The following is a 14,339-nucleotide window of genomic DNA, read 5'->3' as shown; positions in this document are numbered from 1 at the left end:
GCTGGTATGTCTGCAGAAATTAACAGCAAAGCCAGCAGATCCCAACTCCTGCTCTTGCTCCCATCCTGTCAGAATTCTACTTCATCACCCCTAACGAGCACTGGTAATGGTGGAAATGCGTCTCCCACCTGAACATGTATTTATATTATCATCTGCTCCCTTCTACCCATTCCCAACACCATTGTATTCAAATGGGGGTTATCAGCTGGCAGTGCTGGGGTCCCCAGACTAGCCCAGCAGATGGATGTCCTCTGTGGGCACCGATGCAGGAGCTGAACTGCTCCCACTCTGACACACCACATTGGTATCCTCTCCTGGGTTTAGGCCCTGCTCATATTCTGGTAAAATATTTGATGATGAGATTGCAAAAAGAAGCTTCAGAGAACATAATACAAACACTTCTCTGCCCTCTGCCTCAGAGGGTTATGCTCCAACAGCTCTGTTGACTGAGCATTACCACTGCTGCAATACCTGACCCATCCCTCTGCTCAGGCTTCTCCCTCAGACCACCCGAGGCCACTTTGAAAGCCTGAAGGGGCAGAAACACCTTCATTTCAGCACTATGAATGCCATGGCCTATTTTCCCATCCATTAGCTTGAATGGCAATACAGGAACAGGTTTAGTTCACACCAGGCTGTTTCAGAATGTCTGTTTGATCTAATCTAAAAGCCCCGTGCAGCAGAGGTCAGGAGGAACCCAATAATATGTGTAATATCCCATATAACACCAGGCAGTTATTCAGAACACACCCCTAGATGGGCTGCTTGTTCTTTCCATGGTGTCTGCATCAGCTTCACCCTGGGACAGGAATCCTGGAAAGGTTTCTCATTAAGCAGCTCCAGCTGCAGGCAAGCAAGGGCTGCACATCAGGAGTCCCAGCCCTGAGCTCCTGCCCAGGGAGCAGTGAGCAGCCCCTGGGACGTCCCAGGGACACCCAGCCCTGTGTCTGAGCTGCTGGCATCCTTCCTGGGTCTGGGACACTCTACAAAGCAGCTTCAGACAAAGCTCTTGGCTCCTCAGCCTGCCCTTGCTTTGGGCAGAAGTGTTTGGGAGGCTTGTCAGCAAAAGCTCACTGAACTCTGCTTGGAGCCACAGCCCGTGCTGTCCTGATGGTTCCACCCCACTCATTTCTGTGCAGCTCAACCCAAAGACAAAGTGAACTTTCTGGTTTACTTGTGCAAGTTGCTCATTTATGCATCATGCAAACCACTTGCACGTGCTGGTAAAAGATTTCTGACAACATACTGGTCAGACTGGTCAGGTCTGGCCCAGATGTATGATTTTGTCTAAAGCTCAGTGTTGTCAGGAACTGGACAAATCTCACTGGTGGGAAAAGAAAAAGAATAACCATAGTAGCAAAACTGCAATTCCAAAATGGCTCTGGGCTGAGATCCAATCTCCATCTGTACTTGGAAAGCTGCTACAAGCCTCTGTGGCTATGCCACAAACAAATGGCTGAACAAGTCCATCCAGCATCCCAAGGAGGGGGCTGAGCAGCCACCACAAAACCTTTCCAACTGCTCCAGGTTGATATTTATTGCTGGACATGCATCAGCAGCAGTGGCAGGTCTCTAGGAGCTGCATTGTGACAAACATGATTCTCCTGCCCAAGAACAAGCACTGCTCATGTCCCTGCACTGCTTCTCCTCTGCTCCTGTGCTGCTGAGAAAGAGGCAGAAGAAGAGAGGAGAGGGAAGGAGGAGCAAAGCTCAGGCTGTATTGCATTCCTGTAACTCTGTGCATTTTAACTCTTTCCAGGCACCCATCCTGGCAGCATCATCCATCACTCCCGACAGGAAAGGCAACACTTCCCAGCCTGTGCTACTGAAGAGAAGTACCTGTGCCTGTGATCCCAGGGTGGGTGAGCTCCCTGTGATTAGTGACACTCATCCTGTGATCCCAGGGTGGGTGAGCTCTCTGTGGTTCAGGGCACTCATCCTGTGATCCCAGGGTGGGTGAGCTCCCTGTGGTTAGTGACACTCATCCTGTGATCCCAGGGTGGGCGAGCTCTCTGTGGTTAGTGACACTCATCCTGTGATCCCAGGGTGGGCGAGCTCTCTGTGGTTAGTGACACTCATCCTGTGATCCCAGGGTGGGTGAGCTCCCTGGTTCGGCCTTTAGTGACCGCAACTCATCCTGTGATCCCAGGGTGGGTGAGCTCCCTGTGATTAGTGACACTCATCCTGTGATCCCAGGGTGGGTGCGTTCAGCTCCCACTGTGATCAGGTTGGTGAAAGTGCCCTCTTTTCAGCACACTCATCCTGTGATCCCAGGGCGGGTGAGCTCCCTGTGATTAGTGACACTCATCCTGTGATCCCAGGGTGGGTGAGCTCCCTGTGGTTAGTGACACTCATCCTGTGATCCCAGGGCAGGTGAGCTCTCTGTGGTTAGTGACACTCATCCTGTGATCCCAGGGTGGGTGAGCTCTCTGTGGTTCAGGGCACCCATCCTGTGATCCCAGGGCGGGTGAGCTCCCTTTGTTCCTGTGATCCCAGGGTGGTTTCAGGGACACCCATCCTGTGATCCCAGGGTGGGTGAGCCTCTGGTTAGTAACTTCCTGTGTCCCAGGGTGCAGCCTCCTGTGAACCATCCTGTGATCCCAGGGTGGGTGAGCTCCCTGTGGTTCAGGGCACTCATCCTGTGATCCGAGGATGGGTGAGCTCCCTGTGATTAGTGACACTCATCCTGTGATCCCAGGGTGGGTGAGCTCTCTGTGGTTAGTGACACTCATCCTGTGATCCCAGGGTGGGTGAGCTCTCTGTTGTTAGTGACACTCATCCTGTGATCCCAGGGCGGGTGAGCTCTCTGTGGTTAGTGACACTCATCCTGTGATCCCAGGGCGGGTGAGCTCCCTGTGGTTAGTGACACTCATCCTGTGATCCCAGGGTGGGTGAGCCCTCTCTGTGGTTCAGGGCACTCATCCTGTGATCCCAGGTGGGTGAGCTCCCTGTGGTTCAGGCACCTCCTGTGATCCCAGGGTGGGTGAGCTCTCTGTGGTTAGTGACACTCATCCTGTGATCCCAGGGTGGGTGAGCTCCCTGTGGTTCGGGCACCCATCCTGTGATCCCAGGGCGGGTAGCCTCTGTGTTCAGGCACCCATCCTGTGATCCCAGGGTGGGTGAGCTCCCTGTGGTTAGTGACACTCATCCTGTGATCCCAGGGTGGGCGAGCCCCTGTGGTTCAGGGCACCCATCCTGTGATCCCAGGGGGTGAGCTCCTGTGGTTCAGACCATCTGTGACCCAGGGGGGTGAGCTCCTGTGGTTAGTGCACATTGATCCCAGGGTGGGTGAGCTCTCTGTGGTTAGTGACACTCATCCTGTGATCCCAGGGTGGGTGAGCTCCCTGTGGTTAGTGACACTCATCCTGTGATCCCAGGGTGGGTGAGCTCCCTGTGGTTCAGGGCACCCATCCTGTGATCCCAGGGTGGGTGAGCTCTCTGTTGTTAGTGACACTCATCCTGTGATCCCAGGGTGGGTGAGCTCTCTGTGGTTAGTGACACTCATCCTGTGATCCCAGGGCGGGTGAGCTCTCTGTGGTTAGTGACACTCATCCTGTGATCCCAGGGTGGGTGAGCTCTCTGTGATTAGTGACACTCATCCTGTGATCCCAGGGCGGGTGAGCTCTCTGTGATTAGTGACACCCATCCTGTGATCCCAGGGCGGGTGAGCTCTCTGTGGTTAGTGACACTCATCCTGTGATCCCAGGGCGGGTGAGCTCTCTGTGGTTCAGGGCACCCATCCTGTGATCCCAGGGTGGGTGAGCTCTCTGTGATTAGTGACACTCATCCCATGCAATGCCCAGCTACAGCAATTCCGTATTTTCTCCTCTGGAAGCAGCACACCTCAGCCGAGCTCAGCCACAACAGAAGACAAACGAGAGCAGGGCCATTTGCCTTCCTTGCCCTTCCCTCACACAGTGTCACTTAAAAAATCAATGAACAAGGTTTCTCAGCCTCAGAGGACAGATGCAGATGGACTCACTGCTACAATTTACAGCCCCAGCAAGCCCCAGGTGCAGTCTGATTTGCTGAGCAGATGCCCCTGGCAATAAAAGGGAACAGGCTGTGTGGTGCCTCAAGAGCCCCCAGCTCAGGCTAACTAAGGTGGAAATAACATCCCAGACAACCTGGACAACTTGGTTCTGCAGGTATTCAGGGCAGGCTTGGCTACACTGCTTGGATCTGTTCTCCTGGATGGAAACACAGGGCTGGTGGGGACGACCAAAGGCAATGGCACATGGAGCCATGGAGGAAGGATAGAAAGCAGATTAAAAACAAAATGGATCACATTAGAACTCAATTTTTTTAAAATTAAAAAGATATAATTGTTGAAGAGTTTTTGATGGACAGAAGTGCTTTTCTGTTTTCCTCCAGGCTTTTGCCAGCATCCTGGAAGGTCAGGGAGCAGCGCAGGGACAACCTCAGCTCTGGGTCCTGCCCACTCCAGGCCAAGAAAGTTTCTAACAGAAGCTGGAGACTGTGAGCACTGATGTGTCTCTCATCTCCTGTAGTATTTATGCTTTTACTATGAAAACATCCTCCCTCTGAAAGTGCTTTTTATCTCTGCCATCAGAAGAAGAGAGCAATGATGAAGGGAAAGCCTGCTCAGCCACCACCTTTAAGTGATTGGGTTTTTTCTTTCCTGCTTAGCAGATCAGCAAGAAGTTTTGCATTTTAAAGAGCTCTCTGATGCTATTTCAGCAGTTTCTTTCATTATTAAGCTGCATTCAGCTACTTTTCCCTTTTTTCTATTTTCCTAACTTCTTTCTCCAGATTAAAACTACAATAAAGAAGCAGACAGCAAAGCCAGGGCTAAGCACAGTTCCCTGGAGGCTTCCTCTTTGTCTTTTTCCTGGCATTATATTTTTGTGCCCCCTTGTAACAAAGGCCATTGCCTTTCCAGATGACTCGGACAGATTGTCTCTGCAACAAATCACATTTTATTGAGCTGACAGAGGAAACTGCTGCCTGGAAATGAAGAGAGTCCCTCCTGGATGGTACCTGTGGCACTCTGACCTGGGGAGGGAACGTCCCTCACCCCTGGCCATCACAGATGGGCTGCAGGGAACGTAAAGGACATTGCTGGAACCTCTGGGTCTCCCTTCACTTCCCCATTTCAGATTAAGCTTCGATCCCACCCTGACTCTGTCCTGCAGGACTGCAGGGAGGGAGCAGGAGCTGCTGGAGGTCCCCACAAAGGATGTGACAAGGACACACAGCTGTTGGCACCTCTGGAGAACACTGGGTTTGCCAGGTTAAATCCCACTACAGACTCCTGAGAAGTCTCCCTTCAATTACAGGCAGTTTTGGAGAGACAAATTTCATGTCAAACACAAGCTAAGGCTGCCTTTCAAAAGCTGGAGAACTCAAAGCACTGGTTGGTGTCTGTGGCACACAGGAGTGGAAAGGATGACAACTGTAAAACCTAAAAAAAAATGAGTGATTGCCCCTGTGAGTCTGCTCTAGTCCAAGGTGGTTTATTCTCCCAGTGGTTCTCACCTCTGGAGATACCAGCCCAGTTCAGAAGGACAGAAAGAGAAGTTTGCAATGCAGCAATCCTGTCAGGTTTGTGGAGACTGAAACACTGGGAGGCATCAGTCCATTTTCTAGGTGTCTGTGTGGTTTTAGCACTGAGCAGAAATGGGGAGATGTGGTTACAGTGGATGTCCTGCTTGTATTCATCAGGTTCACTTCTTGCATTTTTGTCTGTAAACCCATTTACCCATTTCTGTTATACTAATGTAAATGTTGCTAACATATTCAAAGGTTACATAAATGTTTAAATATTTATGATAGCATTTCTGTGAGCAGAGAGCTTTTTGCAGTGCCTCTTAAAGGAATCTCAATTTCAGTGGAAAAAAAAATTACAGGATAATCAGCAAAGAATAGTGGTGTTCAGCACTTTTCAAACATGAGACTCCTTGTGTTCAGCTCAGTGCCATCTCTGGCACACAGGAAGGCACCTGGAGCTCATCAGGTCAGGCTCTGGGAGCAGCCACTCATTCCACTAAGGAGCACAGAGCACCAGGATCACTTATTCACCACAGACCAAGAGGTCATTTACAGGAAATATTAGGCTGTGATAATTCCACACACTTTGGATATTCATGTCCTTGCTATAGAATTTCTCCCAAGGTTTCTTTTTAACAAGGTGCTCTGTAGAAAGGGAATTATCCTCTATTAAATTCTCCAGGTTTTGAAAAAGAGACTCTGTGTGGCTATCCAGCCTTGATTCCAATTAAACACCATGGTCTACACAAAGGAAATCCTCTGCTACAGGAACATTAGGCTTCCTAAGAAGGATTTCAATGCCTGGCTGCATAATCCTGAATAATCAGTAACCTAGTGGAAAACTGAAGCTGTCTCAAGGCCCACAGAACTCATTTCTTCAAATTACACTGGTTAAGTCTGATAAAAGTTAAAGCTTCAGACCTGTTAAAGCTCTTCCATGCTATTATTTACAGCTCTGTGGCAATGTCAGAGCAGCCTTGAATGGAAACCTCCATCCCAGGAGCTGCTGATTGCTCCAGTGGCTGCAGTCCCAGGGCCAGCCCTGGCTCCCAGGGATGCAGCTGGAGCTCAGGGGCTCAGAAGGGCAGCCAGAGCTGCCTCCAGCAGCACAGAGGCAAACACAGCCCAGCAGGCTGGAAAACCCTCACCTGAACACCGCAAAGGCCTGCTTTGCTCACATCAGTGCAGGAATAACCCCAAGAGCCCTTTCCACCCGTGACCCCCAAAGAATGAGTCTGTTTTGTGGGATGGCTGAGCAACAATTCCCACTGTGGCACAGGGAGCAGGGCAGCACTGCCTGCGTGAGCTGCTTTCAGCTGCACCCCTCCGAATGAGGCACCTGCAGCTCCCAGAGGCACCCAGGGCTGGCTGCTGGAGGGGCTGGGTGCTGCTGGGAGCTGCACAGCACAGAGTGCAGCCAGTGCTCAGGACAGACAACACAGATCCATCAGTAACACAGATCCATCCCAGAGTGCAGCCAGTGCTCAGGACAGACAACACACATCAGTAACACAGACCAGTAACACAGAGGATCACAGAGGGGATCCAGTGCTCAGGACAGACAACACACATCAGTAACACAGATCAGTAACACAGAGGATCACAGAGGGGATCCAGACCTCAGGACAGATAACACACATCCATCAGTAACACACATCCATCAGTAACACAGACCAGTAACACAGAGGATCACAGAGGGGAGCCAGTGCTCAGGACAGATAACACAGATCCATCAGTAACACAGACCAGTAACACAGAGGATCACAGAGTGGATCCAGTGCTCAGCTGAGGCTCCCAGCAATGCCATCACAGCCCAGCTGGGACCCCCAGCCCTGCAGAGCAGAGCTGGCTAACACCAGGGCCATGGTCTGGGTGCAATCTGGGCTCTCTCTGCTGAGCAGGGGCTGCACTTTCAGTATCAGCAGCCAGATTAGCAAAACTAAGCAGAAAGCCCCCAAAGCAAGAGAGCTTTTCTCAGGGCAAAGGCTGTACATTATCTAATCTCATTAGGGAGATTTCAGAGGCAGCCTTGCAGAGCAGCAGCAGTACATTTAACTAACTGAACATCATTCACCACGACAGAACTGAGAGAGTAAAAGGGGCACGGAATGCCAGCTGGGACTGGAGGGCATCTATTTGCTCCCAAATGACCAGCTTCTGAGGCTGTGCTGAGCCACAGGAGCTCTCTGCAGCTCACATCATCACAGACCCAAAATCTGCCTTGCTCTGTGCACTCTCCAGTCAAGCAATTTCTGGAAATGGGGACACACAGAGAGCTTGGCTCCTGCTCGCTGGGGATGTGGCAGCCCGTATTTGCAGCATGGCCCCAGATATCCTGCTTGGCAGGGCAGGATCCCAGGCTGGAATCACTTTTAATTCCATCTCACAGCTTGGGCAGGGGCTGTGCATTTCCATCACAGTGTTTGTCATTCCTTAACTCAGTGTGTATGTACAATACACAGACCCACAGTGAGTAAACTACAACCAGGGGCAGAAAAGCAAAGCAGAATCAAACCATCCTCTCTTCTGACTGCATTCATCAGGTCTGGAGCAAACTGACCATCCTCCCATCACACCTGCAGCTGGCACAAGACTGGTGTGGTTGCTCCCATTTCCTTTCCCAGACTTGGTGTTGGGGCTTTGGAGGTGACTCTGAAGCACTTTGTGTGGAACTTGAGGTGCTGTTGCTGTGATTTTTCACCTGGGCTGTACTGGCTCTCCATCCCCAGCGCAGGCAGCAGCTGGGTGATGGCACAGGGGAGGCAGCCTGCAAGGATACAGTCCAGCAGTTTCTTCAGCTGCCCTTGAAACTTCTGCCTATGATGTGATGGCAAGGTATTTACAACTTTCATTGTGAATGTATCTCAGTCCATGCCCATTCTGAGTTTCAGCTTCCACAGAGGCTGGCTGCTGGCGTGGTGCTGCCCACTCCTGACAGAACAGCTCCTGTGCGAGCTCCAAGCCCTGCTGCCCTGGTTATCTGCTGGCATCTGACAGGAGGGTGTGGTAAAGCTTCATTTCTATAAAGCTTCTCTCAAGTTCTGCTGCTCTGCTGAATACACTGATCCAGAAATCACAGCACTATGGGAAGTATGGAGGAGGGCAAGGAGGTGGAGTTTCCACTTGTTATCCTGTTCAGAATATAACATAGCACATTTGCCAGAAGAAAAACCTTCAAAGTCACGGGGCTTCAGAGCAGCAAAACAATGGCATTTCCATGCTGTGACTTTCTCCCCTGTTTTAAAGGTGTTCAGTTTGACACAAGTGACTCTGTGTTCATACAGCATCGGAAGGGAAGGAGGAGCCAGCAGAGAGCCAGGCTGCTGCCTTGGACTCACAGAGATGCTGCGCAGCTGCCTTGGACTCACAGAGATGTAGCTGGTTTGGACTCACAGAGATGCTGCTGCTGCCTTGGACTCACAGAGATGCTGCTGCCTTGGACTCACAGAGATGCTGCTGCAGCTGCCTTGGACTCACAGAGATGCTGCTGCGCTGCCTTGGACTCACAGAGATGCGCTGCAGCTGCCTTGGGCTCACAGAGATGTAGCTGCCTTGGGCTCACAGAGATGCAGCTGGTTTGGACTCACAGAGATGTAGCTGGTTTGGACTCACAGAGATGCTGCTGCCTTGGGCTCACAGAGATGCAGCTGCTGCTGCTGTCCCAGGGCTCTCAGGTTATTTTGGGTGTGTCAGTGGGAACTGCGCTGGCAGCTCCTCAGCTACTGAGCACAAACCTCAAACCACAGGGAAGGGGATTGTTGTGTTCTTCCCAGCAGGAACCACACCTGTACTGCAGGAGCCTGAGCAGGGCTTGCTCCTGAGCAAAGGGCACAGAACAGCAGCAAAAGCAGCAAAATCCACCTGAGCTCCTGCAGATGGCAAGGAGCCCCTGCATGCAACTGCAATTGCCATTAATGCATCCAGACAGATGGATCCTATTGGTAAATTCCAGCTTGGCGAAATAAAATTTGGCTTTTGCTTCCTTTTTAGTGCCATAATAAATCTTGTGTCCACTTTTAAAAGGTTGGACCACTGTGTGAAGGTCTAGAGCACTCAAAGGCATTTAAAGTTCATGAAATCAGCCGTAAATTTGGAAATAAAGACTGGGAACTATGAGACAATAAAAGAAGTAAAAGGAGTAGCAGTCAGCAGATTCAAACTGTGCACTGAGCTGCCCTGGGACCATGAGGATCACTGGGAAACTCTTACCTGCTATTTGCAGATCTTAAACTCAGATTTCTACAGAGTTCTGTTACTGAGAACAATGTAATTCAGCCCAACTGGAGTAAAAATTAATATAAATTAGCTTTGAGCTGATGGCCAATTGCTGGGCAGGAGCATTACCTATAAGCTCTTTGCAGGAACCATACAAAGGACATTTATTTGCTAACTAAATATTACAGGCCAAGTGCAGACAGGCACTGAGCATCTTCAGCTTCTGGCCTCACTGTCAGGTTTGGCTGAACCCAAACTACCAGAAATTCCACACAGTTAAAAGCACACAAAAATATCTGCCTGAACCTCCAGATGATAATATGAGTACTAAATAGCTCTCAATAGCTCTCATGAATAACTCCTTTTTTTCCCCTAAGTTTGTGGTTTAAGGTAATCCATGGGCGTTACATGAGCTGTAAACTCAGGCACGCAGCCCTTGTGCCATGGGCTCTGCCCAAAAAACAAAATTTATGAAGACTGGATTTTATTTTTCAGCAGGAAGGTTACTCCCAACAAGGTCTCTACACCAGGATTTCACAGAGGAAGATATTTCTAACGAATTGAACATAAAAGCTTGATGGAGAATTTCAAAATGAATTAAGGATGAAAGGCCTCTGTGCTCATTTGAAGCTTTCTGAGTGCTTTTTAAAATCTGAACCAATTGAAGATGTCAATTTGCCTTGAACCCCAAACCACTTCCCCATGTAAAGAAAGAAATTTTGTGGAAACAAGAACATTCTAGATGGAAAAAAAATTTAAAAAGCCTTTTTTCCTTTATGATGAGATGAGCAAACCTTTTTGTTCCAAGCACTTAGTTGAGCTGTGTTTTTCAGCCAGCTGTGTGTTTTACAGCAGCGAGCACTCGTGCCACAGCCACATCCCTCCAGAGGTTCTGCATATATTCCAAACACACAGGAGACACCTTCTCCCACCATCTGAGCAATTTCCAACCAGCCCTGAAGAGAGAGAAGTTACACCTGAAAATGTCCCTGCCTGATCCCAATAAATGCTGTGTTAACCTCCAGTTATTTGTTCCGCTTCAGCTCCAGAGTGCCCCAGGCAGGGGAGGCTCCTGGACGCCACTCAGAACGTTCTGATGGTGCAAACATCGTGTGGAGGAACCCTTTTAGTGCAGGTAAATGATTTCTGCAGAAAACAAGAGAAGAGCACAGCAAGGCCCCAAGTGCTAATCAAAGGACAGGGTGCTTCAGGAAAACATTCTTCCCAAACAAATGGCTGGAGAACTGCAGCAGCCCAGGCTGTGCTCATTCCCAGGCTGTTTCCCTTTTGCCTGTGAAATGTGAAAGCCCAGGAGCCGCTGGGTGGCAGGAACTTACTTTGATGACGTCCTCCCCGGAGGATTTGCACTCCACAGACTCAGAGATGTCTGTCACAGCACTGTTCTCCTCGATGGACACCACCTTGATGGGCACTGCCACCGTCCTGCCCGTCAGGATGGCCGTGTTCAGGATCTCCGTGTCCTGCACAAAACAAAGCACAGCACTGCTCACATCAGCTGGAGATCTCAGCTCATCCCCAGAGAGCACAGCACTGCTCACATCAGCTCTGGGTGGTTAAAGTGTCTCAGCTCATCCCAGAGAGGTGCAGCCTGGTGAAAGGAATGAAACCCCAGCTCTGTCTGATGTGCTGGATAAACACTCAGCACTCTGTTCAGCAGCACCATTCTCTAAACTCAGGTCAGGCACACCCCACAGGTATCTTCTGCTTTTGAGATAGGAGGGGTTATTCCCAATATTCACCTTCCAACATGTGATTTCAGAGTTTTTGCCAATGTAGGCTTGACTGGCAATCACTTCTCAATCCTGACTTGACTGGCCCATCACTTCTCAATCCTGCTCTTCATTTATCACTTTCTGATACAAGGGCTTTCACTTCATGGGTAATACCAGCTGCAGAAGAAATGGGGAGATGCTGTCCAGGAGTGACACCAAAAGGGGACAGCCTGCTGCCTTAGGGTAAGGATAAAAGAGCCTCCAAAGTAAAAATGAATCCAAGCCCACTGCAGAGACGGGGCCTCTCCGTGAACTTTGTGTCTGGAACTGTTTCAAGATTATTTAATTTCCTCTGATATGGCCAATGAAGCAATGTAAGGAATCCAGAAGGAGTTAGTGATGCTGTTAACTGCAGGGGAAATAACCAGGAAATCTGAAGTCTGAGCTGGGGTTGTGACATGTAAAAGCCTTTCAATGCACCATCAACCAGGCTAACACTTGGAACTCCTGAACTGTATTCCCAAGATTCCCATGCAGGAAAAACTTCAACGTTTTCTCCAACTTTTCAGCTTTCAATATAAAGTGAATAAAATATTCAGCAAATTCCTCAGCACTGAAGTCATGAGGACTGCAGCCACTGATGTCAACAGCAGCAAAATGGGGCACTGACACTGTTGATACTGTTTTCAATTCAAGTTTAGTGAGTCTGAAATTTAGGTCACATTTCCTTTTCATCTGGCAACTTGTTATTGCTCAGGTTCTCCTGCAGCTCTCTTAAGAAATCCCATCAAACTTAAAAGGAAATGCTAAAGAGGAATGTTGACTGTTCTAGAAAGGGAAGAGCCCTGAATGATTCCTACTGCAGCACGAGAGACCCCAGCACTGGGAGGGGACTGGTGCCCACCCAGCCTCAGCCCTGAGCAGATGGAAACCTTTTGCCTCCACCTCCCCTGGAAGCAGCCATAACTCATGGCTATTACACAGATTAAGAAATACTGATGTATAAGCAATTAATGTATTACACACTGTACTAAAAGCAATTTTCAGCTCTGCCACTTCCCTTCCTCAGGCTCCAAGCGCCCTGTGATAGTTAAAACAAACCAGAAAAAGAGACCAAGGAACAAAGCCTTGATTTTATTGTGTTTTTTGTTTAGAACTAAAACAGAGAAGCATGTATCCTCCATCCCTGGATGTGGAATAGCCTCGTGGCACAACTGCTGCCTGCTCTGTGTTCCCTTCATATTGCTGCAATAAAGCCAAAGGCAATCCAGGCAGAATCACCACAAACCTGACAGAAAACTCTGCACAGCACAGGAAACATCCACAGCCCAAACTCCCCAAAGGCTGAACTGAAACAGATCAAATCAAAGGGGCTCAAGCAGACTCTGTCTGTCTGTCTGTCTGTCTGTCTGTCTGTCCATGAGCACCCAGATTTGCCTCCCTGCATTCTCCCACCCCCTGAATATCCTCTGACAAGCACACACCCCATCCTCAAGGACATGTCAAGCACCACCAGGACAACAATTCTCTTCCATCAGCAGCAGAGTGGGGGCTTCTGGGTCTCATTTTTAAATGCAATATCCTGTCCTGATTGCAGGCTAATTCAGGAGTACACAGGCAGCATTCCTAAGAAACTTTCAGAGAGACTACAAATTCATTTAAAATGAAGGCACTTTTCAAAATCACAATATCTTGGCCATTTCCACATTCTTTAATTTTTAAAATCCCCCAAGAACAAATCTACTTTCTGTGCAGGCAGCAAGTAGAGTTTTAAAATGAAATTTATTTTATGTGACAAAAAAATTGGAAGCATCTGATAGCAGTGTTTGGACTTGTTCCCCAAGAAATTCAAAGATGAGGGAAGTAGAGTAAATTGAAAAAACACACAAGGCAGATGCACTGTAAGTCAGCATCAATATCCAGGTCAGAAAGAAGTTCCTGTAAGTGAATTGCAAACTCTAAAAAAGCCAGCACTGGCACTTCCACAGCTGAAACAGAGCTACACAGATAATCCTCATGGAAACAAGGGAGATTGGAGCCCTGGCTTTGGAAGCCTCCAACTGTCTTGGCAGCACAATGTCCAAATCCCACCAACATCTGACTGACACTGCAGAGAATGAGCTGCCTTTCCTGCCTGAAGAACATCTACAAACTGCTAGGAAGGCCTTTCCTGTTACCAGGGCATCCCTTCAATGGGTATAACATGTGAAGGAAATAATTACTATTTAAACACATTTAATTAACAAATAGTATAATTAAAGAACAAATTTCCCTCTAATGATTAGAGGAAAACTCTAGTGGTTAGGCTCAAGGAGGTATCAAAGGAGACAGCTGAAAGCAAATTATTGAATTTTGTGTGTAAGAAATTACTTTAAAATTTATTGACAGAATTTGATGCAAAACCACCACTGTGCAGGAGATCTCCAAGCTTTCCTCCCTGAGCTGCTGTGGAGCTCAGAGCACCACAAAGCTGCACTGATGCCATGGCCCTGCCTGTGTCAGGTTTATTTGGATGAAGCCCACTGGCCTCAGCATTTCCTTCCCCAGCTGCACCCAGTGTGCTGCTCACAGCAAACTCTGCAGGACTGCTTTGCACAAAAATCACCTCTCTCTTAGCAAGGGGGGAGAATTCCCCAAAGCAAATGTGTTCTAGGCACCCCCAGAGCTGGCTCTGCAGCAATCTCACTTTTTATTCCACCCCTTCTCAGTGAGGGAACCTGCACAAAGAGCAAGAATACAAAGTGCTGCTTGGGCTTAGCTGAAGAGCAAACCTGATGTTCATCCAAGCTCTCAGTTGTAAGAAGGCAAAGCATTCAGCCATGGCTGATTCAGGAACTAATTCAACATTAAATTGTGGCAGAATGAGGAAGCAAAGTGACA

The 14,339-nt window shown here is 48.9% G+C and overlaps 1 protein-coding gene across 3 annotated transcripts in view; it reads right to left on the bottom strand.

The window, feature by feature from the left end:
- TMEM132C (transmembrane protein 132C) overlaps positions 1–14,339 on the bottom strand; it is a 172,852-nt gene that overhangs the window by 12,555 nt on the left and 145,958 nt on the right. For all 3 annotated transcript variants that reach the window (XM_030958567.1, XM_030958569.1, XM_030958568.1), the window contains exon 5: positions 11,064–11,207. In XM_030958567.1, coding sequence (XP_030814427.1) covers positions 11,064–11,207 — 144 coding nt within the window. The remainder of the gene's footprint in view (positions 1–11,063; positions 11,208–14,339) is intronic.

The sequence above is a fragment of the Camarhynchus parvulus genome, chromosome 15 (assembly GCF_901933205.1).
Source record: "Camarhynchus parvulus chromosome 15, STF_HiC, whole genome shotgun sequence".
Classification (NCBI taxonomy): Eukaryota; Metazoa; Chordata; class Aves; order Passeriformes; family Thraupidae; genus Camarhynchus; species Camarhynchus parvulus.
The sequence above is the reverse complement of the archived record's forward strand: the minus strand, read 5'-3'. Positions and strand labels throughout refer to the sequence as shown.